We start from the raw sequence: 18954 nt of genomic DNA on the forward strand, positions 1-18954 counted from the left end.
CTGGAGCCTAAACTTATGTACCCATTTGTTTCCAATTGCCATTAATTCTACTGGCTTCTTCTCAAATCTCTATTTATACTTCTTTTCACTATGAGTGAATTTAAGTCCTGTAAGCTGAACTGAGAGGTGATCCTGAAGTGCAACTGGTCAACTGAAGTGTTCCATTTGTTTGGGAACAGCAGATTGGTGAATTCTGGGTGTGTCCAGTGGAACAGGGTCTGACACTCCACTCAGGGCCTATTGCTGCCGTGAACAGGCTGTGTCCAAACAGGGTTCTAATGTAGTCTGGCCTCCCAGAAAGCAGAGTCAAACCAAAATATCAGCTAGCTGTAAGCATGACTGGTCTAACATGGCTTGTGCCCATCCATGCTGGCCATCCCACTTACGTTTGAACTCCTTTGACCAAAATAGAGCTTACAGTACTGTCAACCGCTTTAAAGCTTGATTTTAATGGAAGTGCACACGGATCCTGACTCCCATGTCGTAAGCGGAACGTTGTGACACTGCAATTTCACAGGAGACATAGATTAAACTTCTTCCAGAAGAAAATGTAACGTACATTAGAAGGAAAAAATTAAACTACTCATACATCTTATAAGGTTCTAAAGTAACTAATCCCACAGATAGGGCATCACTGCGGACAGCTCAGTGAAGACTGTTCAATGTGCAGCTGCTCAAAAAAGCAAACAAGATACTAGGAGGAGTAATGAATGGCATGGAAAAAAATATTATAATGCCATTATGTAAGTTAATGATGCAGCCTCATCTGGAATACTGCATGCAGTACTGGTCACCCCATCTAAAAAAAAGATATTGCAGAATTAGAGGTGGCTCAGAGAAGGGCAACAAGAATAATCAGGGACTTGGAAAAACTCTCATAGGAAGAGAGAGAAGATTGCAATTGTTTGCCTTAGAAAGGAGATGAATAATAGGGGACATGATAAAAGTATATAAAATAATGAATTGTCAAGAGATGGTACATCAGGAGCTTCTGTTCTTGTAGTGACAGGGAGAACAAGGAGATATTAAATGAAATTAAAATGGTGTCAAATTCAAAACTGATAAAAGGAAATGATTTTTCACACAATGTGTAGGCAGACTGTATAACTAGCTGTCACATAATATGATAAATCACAGAAATGTAGGGCTGGAAGGGACACTTGAGGAGTTATCAATTTCAGCCCTCTGTGCTGAGGAAGGACCAAGTAAACCTAGACCATCCCTGACAGACGTCTGTCCAACCTGTTCTTAAAACACCTCCAATGTTGGGGATTATACAATCTCCCTCGGAAGCCTATTCCAGTGCTTAACTACCCTTAGAGTTAGAAAGTTTTTCCTAATATCTAGCCTAAATTTCCCTTCCTGCAGATAAGCAGTCCTATCTTCAGTGGACATAGAGAACAACTCCTCTTTATAATCAGCCCGTAATGTATTTGAAAACTATTTAGTATCCCCCCTTCCCGGTCTTCTTTTTTCAAGACTAAACATACTCAGTTTTTAAAAAAATTCCTAACAGGTTAGGTTTTTGAAATCTTATTTTTGTTGTACTCCTCTGGACTCTCTCTAATTTATCCACATCTTCCCTAAAGTGTGGTGCTGAGAACTGGACGCAGTACTTCAGCTGAGGCCTCACCAGTGCCGAAAGGAGTGGGATAATAACCTCTTGTGTGCTACATATGATACTCCTGTTAATACATCCCAGAATGCCATTAGCTTTTTTTTTTCCCCGCAACTGCACCACACTGTTGGCTCACATTCAATTTGTGATCCATTATAACCCCCAGATACTTTTCAGCAGTACTACCACCTAGCTAGTTATGCCCCTTTTTGTATTTGTGCATTTGATTTTTCCTTGCTAAGTGCAGTACTTTGCATTTGGTCTTTATCAAAGTTCATCTTGTTGATTTCAGACCCATTTTTCAATTTGTGAAGGGTGTTTTGAATTCCAATCCTGTCCTTCCAAGTACTTGAACACCTCCCAGAATGGTGTAATCTACAGATTTTCTAAGCATATTCTCCACTCCATTATCCAAGTCATTAATACAAATATTGAATAATATTCAGGCCCAGGACTAGTCCCTGCAGTAGCCCACTAGACACACACTCCCACTTTGATAGTGAACTATTGATAACTACTCTGAGTATAGAGTTGCAACCAGTTATGCACCCACCTTATAGTAATTTCATCTAGACCACATTTTCCTGGTTTGCTTATGAGAATGTCATGTGGGACTGTGTCAAAAGCCATACTAAAAGGACAAGAACTTTGCAAGATTTAAAAAGGGACTAGTGGACATGTATATGGATAACAAGAATAACCAGAATTGTTATAGTTAGTACTAACTCAACCTTTGGAAGCGTATTAAACCTCAGGGTTTAAGCCAATTCTAACTACTGGAGACCAGGATGAGCCCTAACATGGGGAGCAGATGATCCCTCTTACCCACTGGGATTCTCACACCTTCCTCTCAAGTATCTGGTTCTGGCTACTATCAGACATAGGACACTGGACCAGATGGATTTCTGGTCTGATAAAGTGTGGCAATTCCTATGCTTCTGAAGACTTCATACAGCAAACAAAGGAGTTAGGTCTTTACCCCTATTAGGTATCATCTTGTTCACCCCCACAATCCACCTGCTAAATGCAGAATTGTCCTTACAAAGCATTTGAGTGCTTTGTCTAGTCTATTTTTAGATTATTCAAGCAGTGCAGCACCTGGGCTGGAGTTAGACAATTTTTCTTGTCTGATATCCAGCCCAATAAATCCTCAGACCAACTCCTCCAATTCCTGAGACATGTGTGTTCCTATGTATGCCAATTCCAATATATCTTTCCAATAGACATTGCAGCAAATACTTTTGTAAAAGCAAGATTTTTCATTTTCATTCATTCTCATCACCTATTAACTGTGTAATTCATTAAAAAAAGGAGGCAGGACAAGAGGAGAGTGACCATAGCTTAGGACAGGGGTCTCAAACACGTGGCCTGCGAGCCCCTCGCAGCCCCCCCCCCCGCCTTCCCCAGTGTTTACCAGAGCGGCTGGACGAGCATCGGGAGCAGGACAGGCTCCCTGCCTGCCTGCCCTGCCCAGCTCTAGGAAGAGGCTGGAATGTGGGGAAAGGAGGGCGGAGGGGCTGTTACTTTAGGCAACGCCCCCAGCAGCTCCCATTGGCCGGGAACAGGGAACCGCGGCCAATGGGAGCTGCTGGAGGCGGTGCTTCAAGCAACAGAAACACACAGCCCCTCCGCCCGCCGAACCTCTCCTGCAGCCGAACCCCCTGTCGCACCCTGCACCCCGACCCCCTGCCATACCCTGCACCCCAACCCCCTGCCTCACCCTGCACCCCTCCTGCATCCCAACCCACTGCCCTGAGCCCCATGCCGCACCCCGCTCTCCTCTTGCACCCCAATACCCTGCCCTAAGCCCCCTGCTGCACCCCACACTCCTCTTGCACCCCAACCCACTGCCCTGATCCCCCTGCTGCACCCTGCACCCCTCTTGCACCCCAACCCCCTGCCCTGAGCCCCCTGCGGCACCCTGCATCCTTGCTGTACCCCTCACCCCAACTCCCTGCCCTGAGCCCATCCCACACCCGTCCCACACCCCCTGGGGGCAGGGAGGGGGCAGAGTTGGGGTGGGGATTTCGGGGAAGGGGTCGGAATGGGGGCAGGGAAGGGGTAGGAAGAGGCGGGGCCTCATGGAAGGGGTGGAGTGGGGGCAGGGCTGAGGGCAGCGGAGGTGTCAGTAATGCGGCCCTCGGGTCAATGTACTAGTCCTCATGTTGCCCTCATGGTCATTTGAGTTTGAGACCCCTGGCTTAGGCAATGTCAATGCTTGCTTGGGGAAGCCACTTCGGGAGATCTGCTGCTGTGATTCAGGTTTCCCAAAGGAAAACATTCTGTCTTAGTGTCATTTTATAATGGGAGGGCCTCTAGGTATCCTGAGCACACAGTGGTTGGTGAATTCTGCTTCCCCTTTTTAAGGGTTTGATGGGGAACTATGGCTCACTAGTAATCTGAGCTCACACTTTTAGAAGTTACTCCCATTACAAAGTGCGCATCAGACACCCACCAGACTAACTTAGGGAAATGAAATGTCAGAGGCACAAGAGGTCATTTCCTCCTCCTAGATCAGTGCCTTGCACTGCGTTCTACAGAAGAGGAGCACTATAAATGAATGGAAAATACACAAGCAATTCAATCTTCAGAAGAGCATGCTGGGAATAAGCTGGAGGTAACAGAGTCTAAAATTGATTTAGTAAACCAGTGATTTGACTTCAAATTAAAACCAGAAGAATAGAAGAAAGGGCACAACTAATTAAAGAATGTAATACAAAGCTTGAAATGAGCATGAGATTTACTATAGAGTACACTGATGCTTTAATCAATGATGTCTCACTTCACTTAAAAAAAAAGAGACCGAATCCCCCCATGGATAAGTGTTTCTACTACATGAAATGAAAGGAGAGGATCCAAAGAGTTTTATGAAGTGTTTTAAAAAATATGCCCTTGACTTAAAGCTGAAAACTGAGCCACAGCACTGTACATTGTGTCAGTTTTTTAAATAAAATCCCCTTGGGAACATGGAATGATTTAGTATAATCAAGGATATAAGCTTATAATGATAATTATTTTTGGGCTCATCCACATACAAAAGTTGTATTGTTTTAACTATATTGGAATAATGCCAGCAGTACAACCCCCGCTGGCGTGGCTGGGGTTATACCAGTACAAAGTTGCCAGTCCTACACAGCAATGTGAATAAACTCTACCAATATAAGGGACCTCTGTATAACTACATCACACTAGGAGATATACTGGCATAACTATTTTGGTTAAAAAAAAAAAAAACATTCTCCTCCTAACCAAAATAGTTGTACTAGTACAAAAACTGTGTGTCTACCCTCAGAGAAATACTGCTAAAGATATACTGATAGACTACATTTCTCTGGACAGGGGCAGTGTCTTGTTCCTTGTATAATACCAAGTACAAAATGCAAATACATTGCCCCCCCTCCAATTAATTACAAAATTTAATCCCATGTTCCCTCTGATATGGCCACAGCTATAAGACAGAAGAGGGATCCTACTTTCAGGAACTTGGTACACAGTCTTCACTTTCACAACCCACAAAGTTGGCAATTCTTTACAGAAATGTGGGAAAAAAAATCTGTTTTCTCAGAGCATGATAAAGCTCAAAGTATTTTTAGAGGGTTGTTCAGGTCCAAGGGAAAGGAAATTGAGCAGGGATTCATACAGCTTGGGCCAAATCCAGAACATCTACATGATACATCAGTTACAAATTATTTCTGAATCTAGATCAGACAGTAAGTATATTATTATCGAGTTTGAAAACAATTACCCGATTGGTTGTGGCCACAAAAATGTGAGCTGTTATGATTACTTAGGGGTGATCTTTTCAATGTAGATAATTAACTGGATTATGATTTGATCTAAATTTTAAATATCAGTAGTTTTGCACATCTGAACATCTCTGAACAATTTACCGTAATTTTGCCATCAGCAATGAAACTGTAATCTTAAATGTTTATAGGGAATGTACTTCTTGCATTTAACAAGTGGGAGCTAAATTTATTATCCCTCCATTCAAAAGTAAGGGCTGCCTAGACACTTGTCTGTTTCAATGACTACTGCAAGATGCAGTCTTCTCTTATTTTTGTCTGTGCATGTATGTAACTGAGTGAGGTATTGAGGGCTTGGTATTAGTTTATTAGGCATGAGTTGAAGATGGTGGTATTACTCAAATGGCTTGGGAACTATTCCCTAAATGGGTTAAAAGAGGGCTGAAGAATGTATCGTGGAACAGCCCAGTATAGAGAGCAATAGAGAAACTTTGACTCGGGGAAAACTATTTGAATCTTTACGGTCCTGATGGGAAGACCAACCAAAGAGCCTAAAAGGTGCAAAGTAAGTTTAGTGTATTCTGTGGTCACAAAAAATAAGGTGTTTAATTGTTACAGCCACACATGTTGCATAACTATGCATACACTTACCCCTACACAGTACACCTCTACCTCGATATAACACTGATCTTGGGAGCCAAAAAATCTTACCGCGTTATAGGTGAAACCGCGTTATATTGAACTTGCTTTGATCCACTGGAGTGCGCAGCCCCGCCCCACCCCCGGAGCACTGCTTTACCGTGTTATATCAGGTCGCGTTATATCGGGGTAGCAGTGTAATTCTAACACGGTTGGAGAAAAAAGTGGGTTTATGCATAGAAGTTCTTTATAAACATCTGTTCATTAGTCATGGTTCTATTTTCCTCCATTTAAAGATGTTGCATTAATATTTGTTCCACTACTTGCAGAAAATAACTGCCACTCTTTAAAAAGGATCTGTACCACAATAACTTCTTCTCCAGTCCTGTGCTACCTCCATGTTTTTAAAAACTCTCAGAGAACCAACTGTTAATGGCTCAAGTTCTTTGGCTAATTCTCTTATGATGTTGGCATGCACAGTACACAGATCATATGACTAATATACACCTCTATCTGGATATAATGCTGTCCCCGGGAGCCAAAAAAAATCTTACCGTGTTATAGGTGAAACCGCGTTATATCAAATTTGCTTTGATCCGCCCCCTGGAGCACTGCTTTACCAAGTTATATCAGAATTCATGTTATATCGGGTCACATTATATCAGGGTAGAGGTGTATTTACTTCTTCAACCCATCCCTAAGTTATCCCCAGCTGCTGCCCAAAACTAGAGCACCAACTCCTGTCTCTCTCCTACACAGGTACAGTATAGCAATGTTACTATTCCATTTATGCCTACCAGATCAGTTTTCATTATTTAGTATAAATCCCATCCCATTTTGCTTATTTTTCGTTAGTTCTCTAATATTTCTCAGTTATTGACCACCTGCTGAATGTTTACCAGTTGAGCTAAGCAAAAGCTTTGCCTCTGCCCTTTCCTATCTAGGTTTAAAACACCTGCTAACCAGCACCACGAATTCTGATCTCAGGGTACTCTATCTGCTTTAGATGAGACAATCTAATCCCAAAGTCAGACCTCATCCGAAAAAGCCTCAGTGCATCTCAAGACTTCCTGAATCTCACACATTGGTTTCTAACGCGTTTCCTTCAGTTTTCACTCACACTGGGCACCATAAAACTCTTGGATCTTTTCAGTTGACCAAACTGATCTTCAGTTCTCTTCCTGGATACTGAAAGTCATTCTTGCGCCCATCAGATCCCAACTCCCTCACGTTGTAGGCTCCCACATAAAGGATTTGGGAGATCCACCACCTGGGAGGCAGCACGCTCACCGGTGGCCTGTGTCTGGTCACACATGGCCAAGACATTGAATGACTCATCAGTAATGCCTGCTGAACCTTCCGTGTTGGCAGTTCCCTTTGCTTGCTTTGCCCTCACTAGTCGGGATACCTGTCCTCAGACTTGCCTCAATCTTATTCTCTCATTCATGGTTGGAAGACTGGTGAATTCAGCACTTCTGCTGAAAGTTTCCATGCATTTGAAAAATCCAGCGAACGGTTGCAGACTTTAGGAAGGAGAAGTGATTCAGTGATGGGCAATGGGGAGGCTAATACAACACACTGGCAGCCACTAGTTCTCTCTCTTTCATCCCTGTGCCAGTCACAGTATGGGAAATAAACTCCATGGAGAAATGCTCCACCACCACCTCTTTCTCCTCTAGGATAGCAGCCAGTTTATACTTTGTCCATATGTAGCCATCCCCAGCTTCACAAAGAAACAGGACCAAAGTACAATTCCCCAGAGTCCATTGGATCCTGCTGTATTTGTGCCCATTGACGTCTTACTGCTAGCACTACCCTCTGGATCTAGAAACTGTATCCCCGCAGCTCTGCTCCTACCAACTCACCTGTTTGTTGTTAGTGTCACAGGACCCAAACTGTTAATCCTGGCTCTCCTCCATCACTTCATATGTAGTCTCCTGTAATGCCCAGTTCCCTCCAGCCTATGCACAGTGCTTCTAAAACCCAAGCTGATCACCAAACAGCTCTCGATACTAGCTTCTTCTTTTCGTTCACTTATTCCCCCAAAGAGCCAGTTCTTACTTTCACAGCCTGTCTGGAATAATATCCTGCACAATGTACCAGACTACCATTTCTCTGCCTATCACTAGCTAAACCTAATTGGATTATTTTTTCCTAACTCCCTCACTCCTCCCTGAAACCCCCTCGCCTCCGCTCACTAACTCATCTTATTTTAATTTGGACTCGTCTCTTCTCACTTGATTTGGCCTCTGAGCTCCAGGAGCAAACTGCAGAATATTACTTCAATCACATTTTAATATTTTGCCCAGTCCCTGTATGGTGCTCTCTTGCCAGAGCTCAGCATTTCCTTTACCTTACTTTCCACCAACGAGATGAGGATCTGCTCCATGACGTTATTGGTTGCTGGGATGGAGCTCTGAATGTGGCCAATCACTACACCGATAGCAACCCGGGACAGCTCATAGCTGAGGTGGGTGTTCCTGCGCACCAGCTCGATCAGTTCAGCACCTATTGTCTTTGGCACAGACACTGCCTGGCTGCTGGATTCTGGTGCCAACCGCTCCAAAGCAGCTGCCTTCTTATCATCAAGGCAAAGAGAGTTGAAGGCTTCTAAGCCCCCGGATGGAGCTGGAGCAGTCGTCTTGACTTGCAGATTCTTCTCCTCATCCATAGGGAGAGACCTCTGACCCGCTGTTTCAACAGGAGGTCCTGGGGCAGCCCTCTTGGTCTGGGGAGATTTGGTTGCACCACCCTTTGTTGAAGTCCCATGCTTCAGTTGGGCTGAAGGACTAATATCCAAGCTGCGTGATATTGTGGTGTGGGCACTCCTGCTGGGGACAGGAGGAGGGGTGTTGGTGGGGCTGGAAGTGGCTGTAGGGAGACCTGTTTCTGATGCAGTGGAACCAGTGTACAAGGTATCCAGGGAAGTTGTACTTATAGAGGAGGCACTGGAAATGGACCCAGAGGTGATTTCAACAGCATCTGAAAAGGAACAATTAAAAGGCCTTAGCAACAGCATCAAAGAAAAAGGGAAAAACAAATTGCCGCAGCAGAGTCCATTAAGAAGCTCATTGTGCATGCTACCAAAGTGGTTTAACTCCTCTTCCTGGCTCACTTATCTCAAAGCAAAACTGTATTAGGTCTCTCTTGAGCATTCCACAAAATAACCTCTTCAGGAAGGGGAAGAAAACTGTTCTATAGAGATTCTCTTCGAAAGGCTCACTGTACTTAGGAGAGAGGAATCGTTTTCTCCCCCTGGTTTAGACAATAACTTTCCCCCTCCAAATATACTGCATGCATGTAGCCAGTACTTTTTTGATTGATGTATCTGAAAATTTCCAGGTACATAAGATTACTCATTGCGGCAAACCCCTCCCTTCTTCTGTAAAGATCCTTCCCTGCAGCCCTAACTGTACGCTCTGCTTGGCGTCAAAAGCAAGAAAAAAGCATTTGGCTGACAGGCACGTGTTGTCCACTTTCTGCACTCTCGGTAATCGGATTATAAACCTGTTCGCTCATACTGCCCTTTCCCAGCCAGTACAGGAGTACTTGCTAGAGTATATTTCTGAGTGCTTTCTCCTGTCTAGTTTTGGCTAACTCTAGCAATGGTACTTATACCACTTCTCTGGGGAAACACTAGTCCACTATCTAATCAACCTTACTGCTAAGATGTTTTTCCCTAACATCTAGCCTAAATTTTTCATTACTCAATTACTCATATACTTTGTCCCATAACTTGTAAAAATGGGGCTGCAGATACTTTTATCCCACACCCAACCTCTCATAGCTTGGCCAGGAAGATAGTTACTTGCGTAAAAAGTGGCATCAATCATCTTTCTGTGAATCCCAAATGAAGATATTTGAGATCTGCAGGAAAGTGAAAGTACTGCTTTAGGAACACCTTGATTCCCAAGGTGAACGGATTCTGATTTTGCATGCTGCATGAATATTCCCCCAGCCATTCACTGCTCCTTACTGACTCCTGCTTATCCATAGAAAATAATCATCTCCTTAGGCAGCGAACACCCTCCCAAACTGAAGAGGTAGAGCTTCTCTTGGGCCAAAGGGCCGGTCACCTCTGGAAGAGCCTTCTGTTTTTTCTGCTAGCCCTGGGTGATGTTTTGGTAATCTCACAATCTTACCCCCCAGTCGAAAGCCAGAACACTAGTTGCATATCCGTGGCTAAGAAGCCCGTCAATAGGCCTCCATCCCTATGAATAAGGGAATAGTGGGATTGTCTACTCCAACTGTTCAGACCAAAGACATGTGGAGCTGAATAAGAGCTCACATCTCCCATGGAGATCTCTACCATTTTTCATCTTCCTCCTCCTCCTTCTGAAGATGATCATCCACGTACTTCCAGTAGATTTAACTGAATCAAGGGAACAGATAATGGATTCAAGAGAACCATTCCCAAGGGTAGAACTTCTCACTACTGTAGTGTGGAATGGCTCAGTACCATGAAGCAGGTTGCTGCCTGCTCCAAACTTCAGTGAACTGCCCAGAATGTGACAGATCTGTCCTGCACCCTGCAAGCTCATTTACAGGACATTAACAAATCCTGGACTGAGTCTGGGGAGAACGACCCATCACGACAACGTAACTGTATGAACACAATGTAGCACTGGGGCAATACACAACCACCACAACATGAACTGTGCCACAACGAAATAACTTTCACTCCCCGCTCCTCTACCCCATAGGTCTAACCTCTAAAGGTTGCAATTAATTTTTTTGCTTAGTATTGGCCCAGTAGCACTCCACTGATCAGTAGTGCAAGTTCTCACTACCAACACAGTTACTGTGCTTAAAGCACATGCACCTCTGATCTTCTCCTGGGTTAGGGGGTAAAGACACCACACTCCTGTCTTTTGCACAGGCAAGCCACCAACTAAGCAAAAGTCTGCCTGATGTGGCCATTATATGACCAAAGAGCTAGATGGACAGCTATCAAAAAGCTTTTACTTAACGGAGCCTTTCATCATTGCATTAATAGTGAGTGCCCCCTGGTGATCTAATGGCATCATCACATCCAGATTGGAAAAAAACCCACAAATTCTCATGCTGCTTTGTTGAAAGATTCCTATGATACTCCTGAGAGAAAACTTATACAAGGACCCCAAAACTCTGGTTATATGCTTGTCAGACAAGCAATACAACCAAGCAGATCAAATATTTTAAAGCTTCTTCTGCAAACGTTGTCTTCCCCCAAAATTAATCAGCTTAGGAAGTCCAGAGAACACCACACCCAGCATCCAATGCACCCACAGTTGGTGGGAGAAGAAGCCACAGGTGCCAGTCAACCACAAATCATGCTTGAGGACCAGGGAAGGACATAGGGAAACACTAGTCCCCAACACTGGAGTTTTATGATTAAAATTGTGATGGAAATTTCAGCCCAGTATCACCTGAGCAGAAATCCAAGAGGATGTTTTTCTGAGGTACAGACCAAAACCAGCCAGAATTGCTGCTACCATTACACATCTTCCTATATTTTAGTTCAGTGTTGTCTGCCTCTTGCCCAACATAAAAAACCCAAGAGCTTTTCCTTACTTCTAATGGGTGCTTCCATCTGCGCATTCTTGCGTTTCTCTGGTGGCGGGGGTGTGACAGGAGCAGCACGTCGAGGCTGTGGCGGGATCTAAAAGGGAACATTTTAGAGCAATCAAAGGAGTTTGACAGTCAAAATACACTTCGTATTATAAAACGTGTGTGTGTGTACGCGCATGCGCACTTACATCTCTCTCATCATTCCATAAAGATATTAATAGGCGGCTTCCTGCAAGAACAAAGCAGAAACTCTGAAACCTTGCTTTATTCCCTCCCCTTGACAGGAAAAGCAGCCCTTGTTTAATTGCTATGTTCAGCAGCACACAGTATTTGTGTCACATAGACCTGTCAAGCATTTCCTCTTTTCTTATTCCAGATGCAATCCCACACGTTCACTAGGACTTTACAGTGATCTCAACAGCTCCACAGAGGCAGCAAACAGTGTGCATATTTAAACACACTTTTGGAGAGATCCATTACATCAGCTACAAATATCCCTGCAGAAAGACAAAGCCAAGGACTGGAGCTACGTAAATTCCTTCCTAATTCACACTTCCATAGCAATTTCTTATACAGAGATTGAGAAACTAGGGCTAGAGTAGCTGTGTGTTGCCACAACCCCTGTGTTGATCCCTGCTGCGAGAAGTTTCAACTAGAGAGCTTCACAAAACTCCCTACAGCTAGTACTTCCCACATAATTCTCTCCTCCTGGCAATGATTGTGGGTGGAATAACGGTGAGTTCCCCACGACTCCTAAGTACTCATCTTTTCTTATGGATACAGGGACCTCACCACGATTAACCATGTCTTTATTGCTTAGCGTTTGCATGACTGCAGTTTGCTCCATGCAAGACTACGACCCCAGACCACTGGGAAACTGCAGCCAGCATTGAAAATAGCAGCCAAATTAAGTGGTGTTTCCCTCAAGGAAGGGCATTGCACCAGAACTCACTGAATTGCATAGGCTGATCTCCATGTAGAAGCTAAAGATGTGGTTTTGGACCTACAAAGACACAGATTGTTTGGGGCCTGACTGCCCGAAAGATGCTTCTATCCTCATGTGATATTGAAATGGCTGCACTCAGGAGAAGTGCTCACAGTGGAATCCTCGGATCAGATGGCAGCATTGGTGCCAGTGGTCTCAATGAGGCACACTAGACTCCAGCTTGGTCCCACAGAGCCCTGATGTGACAACACTGAGGCCATGCTACAATACTCATTTTTTCCAGACTGCCTTTTGTGACATACTGAATTTGTGTGTTTTATAACGCCTGTGAAGCAAACAGTGGGGCCAAGAGCTCAAAATTATGAACCAGGCTCTCCCAAAATAAAGAGATTTTAAGAGATACGTTTTGGTTTCTTTTTACTCAGCTTGCTTATGAGCCAACTGGGGGGACACGTTCAAGTTTTTCTCTGAAACCATGAGGGCCAGAAACTTTCATTCCAAATGAAACCCAAGATACTCCCGTAACATGAAGACTCCAGCAGCTAGAGCTTTATGAAAATGTCGCAAGACTTGCAATGTAATTGCGAAAGTTGGCAACGCTGCCCTGAACAAGGCTTGTTAGAAATCTGAATGAATAAGTGTCACGGAGTATTGGGGAACTCAGGGCCCTGCACCCCCGGCTTCCTGCGATTCACCATGACTCTCGGCCAGCCAGTAAAGCAGAAGGTTTATTTGGATGACAGGAATACAGTCCAAGACAGGTCTTGCAGGCACAGACAACAGGGCCCCCCTCAGTTAGGTCCAGCTGGGGGTCCCAGGGCATCCCAGCCCCCCCCCAGTTTGGGGGGTCAGAGTCATCTCTGCCTCCCAGCCATCTCTCCAGCCCGCTTCCCACACTCTGCCTTCAGCGACCCCTCCCACCGCCTTTGTTCAGTTTCCCGGGCCAAGGTGTCACCTGGCCTCCACCCCCTTCCTGGGTTCTCATGTTACACGCTCAGGTATTCGCCTTCGGGCAGTCTCCCATCCCCCAATGCAGACTATCCTAGCCACACTCCCCTGTCAGCATTCACAGACCACAGTAAGAACAGTCCCAGTTCGTCACAATAAGAACCCCAAATAGTATACAAAGCTCTAATAGGACTAGTGGCATAGGGCTAACCACAACCTGGCCCCACCATGCTCCATCTGAATTGCAGCACTAGGAGGACATCCCCAGCAACATCAGCAGCTTCAAGAACACAAAGATTGCTCTTCTTGGAAAGTCTCTCTCTGAAGGCTAATAGTGACACCGTTCTGAAAGAGACTGCTTCCCCCAGATAGATCACCGCAATGCACTCCACACAGGCTGCTCTACTTGGAAGTCCCAGCTGCCTGCTCAATGACGTTTCATTTCACCTGTGCTCTGCAATCTGTGCTGGCTTTTTTTTTTTCTGGGTTCAATTAAGGTATCAGCCTTACCCTCTAAACAGTAAGCTAATTATGTTCGGGTTACTTCAGACATAACCCCTCTCCTCATACAACACAGTGAAAGTGGAGATCAAATGGAAGCACTCAAGCTTCTGCTTAAGTGGAAAGGGGGTTTTGGTTTCGAAGCAGATTCTTCTCAATGAAAGATTCGTGACTGTGGAATCTGCTTTCCCCCTCTCAGTTCAGGGCCTGAATTTACCAAGATCCAGACCAGGCTGCTGCAGGTTGAAGGCTTGTTTCTTAAGGCAGAACTGGCCAGAATCCAGCACCACACCTACTTGCCTTTTAAAAATTATTAGTCTTTGGCCCTAAGAGACTGCACGGCTGTGAGAGGCACAATTAGAACAGAGGAGGCCTCTGTAAAATGCTGGCAGAAAGCCCTCCCAGGCTCTTGTAAGTGCAGCTGTGCTAAGGCCAGCCCCATCTTTATAGCCATGAAGCTGCTTAGCTCAGCACAATCACACATACATAAGAGGCAGGTTTTAGCAACCTGCTTCAGTTAGTTTAGAAGATCAACATGCCACTATTTGGGGGCAGCCAGGGAAAGGGCTCATTCTAGGACACTGCACTGGCTCCACTGACGCTACCAAATTTGTCACATATTTGACTCCTACTATTATAGTGCCATGGACCACAACCTATACATGAAGCTCTGGAAATCTTTCCTGCCAAGGGGAGGAAAGATAAAAAGTGATTTCTGCAGAATCTAACCTTTGTTTTAAGGTTATCTTTAAAAATAAGCCTTGAGTCCTAACAGTTGGGAGGGGCATATGATCAAAGCAGGGCCATCTTCCTGAATGTGCAGAGAGAACACCCAGCAGCTCTGCTGTTTGGCAAAGCTGTGAGCAGCAGCAGAGGTGCTGGGTGTTCTCTCTGTACACTGAGGAAGATGACCTCGCTGTGACGGATTCCCCTGCCTTGATCACATTTGAAAGGCTCACCTTCACAACTGTGAGTACTGTTAAGTGGGCAGCAGTGAGAGTTTCACTGATACCCCTTTAATTCTGAATAACTAAGTAAAACTGACCAAAATGCAATGTGGTGAAGGTGTCAATAATCAGGTGGATTCATGTTGCTGATGGGTGGCAAAACTGAACAGCAGCACAGGCAGGATTCCAAATGAGAGGAGTCTGAAAAAGGGATAGAACAGTAGATACACTTCCCTTCTCATGCCCATACCCACTGGGCACCAAGAAGCTGAGCAGGTTAGGGCAGGCAGACCCACACCAACAGTCAACAGCCCCTTCCCGTCCAGCAGCCAGTGAGAAGAGGCTGAGTAAGAGGCTTCAAATTGATCTGATACCTGCTATATGGAGACTTATACAAAAAAAATATGCCTCTGGGCAGGGCCCACACAGACGCCTGTTAGAATCTCAGCTGGCTCCCTCTTCCCAGGAGCTGGGGGTGGTGGCTGGACTTCTCTGCAAGGGCGAGGGACTCCCAAATCCCTTCTTTCCTGACCTTTTCTGTGTCCATCACTTCCTTCCTTCCAGACACATGCAGGATTTTTCTCTGGCCAGAGAGGGCAGGAGTGCTGCAGGAACTAATCAATGCTTCTTCAAGCACTGCCTGGGAAGAAAAGGGGGCACTGGAGAGTGACACTCCTATCCCACAAGGCTGGGTAGTAAGAGATCAAGATTGATCCCCAAACTCCGAAGCTTAGAAGTTGTGCTGTTCTCAGCAGCTCTTGTGCTCATTTTTAAACAAGTAAAATATACTCCTTTAGCAAAGTTTTACTAGAATGGACACTACTGTATACAGCAAAGCCTCGAAGAGCAGGAACACAATTAGTTTATACCCAGGAAAGTAGCTTGCCGAGCATAGACAGCGGGTTTTATAACTCTTCCAGTTTCTAAGGCTTCAAACCTTCCCTATTGTGTCAGGTAGTCAAAATTAAATGGCAAAAAACCGTCACTAAAGGGAGAGTTAAGGTTGTTTGATGGTAGCTCGTGCCCTTCTAAAATGTTGAATTTAGCCATACTCAGACTTCTGAAAACCAGGAAAGTTTTTAGTTAAAGTTAAAGTAAAGTAAACACCCACATAACCTCTGCCTCCCGGAGCTAGCAACAGCCACTGGGAATTATCTGTATGAACTGCAGCTCCCTTGACTGTGTTGGATGTAGTTGTATTGAATGACAGAGGAATAGGCTGGAGCAGATTGGAAGAACGGTGACAGTAATATGAGGAGATCTGGGTCTGAGTCCCTCCCATGTGTGTTATCGAAAGAGAGAAGTGCATGTGTACCTTGAGGTTCCTGTCTGCATTTCAATACAGAATTGTGTAGGCTAGTGGTAGCAGGGCACTAGGGCCTTCTTGGCATGGGTACTGGCAGTAGTGAGGTGGGATATGAGAGCAGACTGTGGAGTTAATGATGGTTAGGCTTAGGTGGTATCCTGTGTGCAAGTGTGATGGGATTATAAAAGAGTAGGAAGTGGTTCTTATATGTTAAAAGTGTGGTATTCTGTCCAGAGAGTAGACTCAGTGTTTGAGGGTAGGGAGAGTGCAAGTAGCACCTGTCCATTACAGTGAAAAGGCAATGGGAGGGTGTGTTAGGGTGTATCAGGCCATAACTTTAACTCTGCCCTTATATGAGTTATGTGGACATTTACCTTAACTTTGGGCTGTAGTCCACGAAAGCTTATGCTCTAATAAATTTGTTAGTCTCTAAGGTGCCACAAGTACTCCTGTTCTTTTTGCGGATACAGACTAACACGGCTGCTACTCTGATATCTGTATTTCCTAGTTTTCAGAAGTTTGAGTTTTGCTCAACTTGACGCTCTGGAAGGGCACAAGCTATCGCCAGGCAACCTTAACTCCACGTTAAAGTGTTTTGCCATTTAATTTCCTAATTTTTTAAACAGAAAGAGAATTGTTTGTTGTTAGGAGTTAATGGTCATTTAGACAGTTGTAGTTCGCAACTATGTTCACAGCTGATATGCTACTGTGGCTAGGTAATAATTGAACGATCTAGCTTTTCTACAGTGCTTTTCATCACCAGATCTCAAGGAACTTTACATCATTATCCATATTTTACAGCTGGGAAACTGAGGCACAGAGCAGTGAAGTGAATTCCTCAGGGTCACCCAGCAGGCCAGTGGAAGAGACCAGTTGAGTGGTCTTCCTACTAGACCACACAACTGCTGTGTGATTCTTCAATGCTCCTCCCCTCTCTTGCACATTTTGTTACGGTGGACTAGGGATAATTGCCATGCTCAGAGATGTTTGCAATGTGTAGTTACCAACAGGGCCAGTGAGAGAAATCTCATCCTGACTTTTGTCCCAAAACGGTGCCAATTTTATTACACGATGGTTACAGTAACTTTAAGCAAGTGAGAAAAAGACTGGGGTGCGTGTCTCTCGTTCTCTGCCCCTGCCCCACCAATCCCCGCTACATGTAGTCCCCAGCCCACTTTTTAGCTCCCCTGACCTCTCCTAGCCCAAAAAGCCATTAGCTGGCACCATAGAAACCACTGACGTGTAAGAAGTTGCTCCTTGCAGTGTCCTGCCTTACCGTACTGCTGCTTACACACATTGCAGGCAGCAGCTTACTGGACGGCCACACACTATCTTGGCTATGTAGCCCAAGCTGCACAATGAGCTAGGGCCTTTGCTCCCACTGCCAGCTGGGATTCCTGCCCCTGCTTCAGCCAGACTTCCCTGCCTTGCCTGAGGTGCACCCAGTCTGCCTCTCCTCCAAATCATGTCTTTAGTGCATATTGAACAGCCTCCCCACCCCACACAGGGGTGGCGTGTAGCTTAACTATTTGTTTTCTGAGTTTCAGCTGTGTAAATCTGTTACCTTCATTCCCTCCCACCCCAGATCACATGGAGGGTCAGGAAGAGGAGCTCAGACACCGCCTCCCCCCCCAAGAGACGCATGATCCCCCATATCCCAGACCACAGAGTGGGCAGAGGGAGGGGCTCAGATCCCTGGAGAGGGGTGGGACTCCCCCAGATCACAGCATTCACAGGGAAGGGGAGAATTCAGGATTGACAGCCCCCCCACTACTAAACCCCCAACTTCCTGTTACCCCTCCCGTTCTCCAACCCCTCCCATCTTCTCACCCCCAATGCCAATGCCTACCCCCATTTAAGCCCCCAATCCTTTTCCCCTTTCTTACTACCCATTCCTGTTTATCCCCCCATAATACCTGTATCACTCGCTGCAGACCTAACCCACTCTCCCCCATTACCATACCACCTTATCTTGCTCCCCGAATCACCCCTCCCCACCCCGTAAACGGTCTCAAGCGTAGTTTCTTCTCTTTTCAAAAATAGTTTAATTCCCTTCTGAATATTCTGTTGTACTCAGATTACATTTTTCAAAAAAACTTGCTGGGGCAGATTTTTACCAAATATTTACAGTTCATTCTCAGACTTCTGCCCTCGGTTGATTTCAAAGTTGCTAGACCTTGTGAATTTAATGAAATGCTGTTTTTATCTTGGGGCTATATCTTGGGTACCTCTTGCTCAAATGGCCCAACATTTGGGCTATGTCTATACTGGAAACTTCAAAGCGCTGCCGCGGGAATGCTCCTGCAGGAGCGCTTTGAAGTATGAGTGTGGTTGCACACGAGACCTAGGAGAGAGCTCTCCCAGCACCCCTGGTAATCCACCTCCATGAGGGGATTGGCTCCCAGCGCTTGGAGCTTGTCTACACTAGCGCTTTAAAGTGCTCAGACTTGCTGCGCTCAGGGAGGTGATTTTTCACACCCCTAAGCCAGTAAGTTAGAGTGCTATAAAATGTAAGTGTAGACAAGCCCTTGGATTACAAATGCCACCCTACACTCCCATGAGACATAACAAATTTCAAAAAGAAGAACAGGAGTACTTGTGGCACCTTAGAGACGAACAAATTTATTAGAGCATAAGCTTTCGTGGACTACAGCCCACTTCTTATGCATCCGAAGAAGTGGGCTGTAGTCCATGAAAGCTTATGCTCTAATAAATTTGTTAGTCTCTAAGGTGCCACAAGTACTCCTGTTCTT

General features: G+C 45.2%; 1 protein-coding gene across 2 annotated transcripts in view; it reads right to left on the reverse strand.

Moving 5' to 3' along the window:
- The window catches only part of NCKIPSD (NCK interacting protein with SH3 domain), a 94945-nt gene that overhangs the window by 30554 nt on the left and 45437 nt on the right, over positions 1-18954 (reverse strand). For both annotated transcript variants that reach the window (XM_034775892.1, XM_034775891.1), the window contains exons 4-5: positions 11557-11644; positions 8357-8985 (exon numbers count right to left, since the gene is read on the reverse strand). In XM_034775892.1, coding sequence (XP_034631783.1) covers positions 8357-8985; positions 11557-11644 — 717 coding nt within the window. The remainder of the gene's footprint in view (positions 1-8356; positions 8986-11556; positions 11645-18954) is intronic.

This window comes from Trachemys scripta, chromosome 7 (genome assembly GCF_013100865.1).
Source record: "Trachemys scripta elegans isolate TJP31775 chromosome 7, CAS_Tse_1.0, whole genome shotgun sequence".
NCBI lineage: Eukaryota > Metazoa > Chordata > Testudines > Emydidae > Trachemys > Trachemys scripta.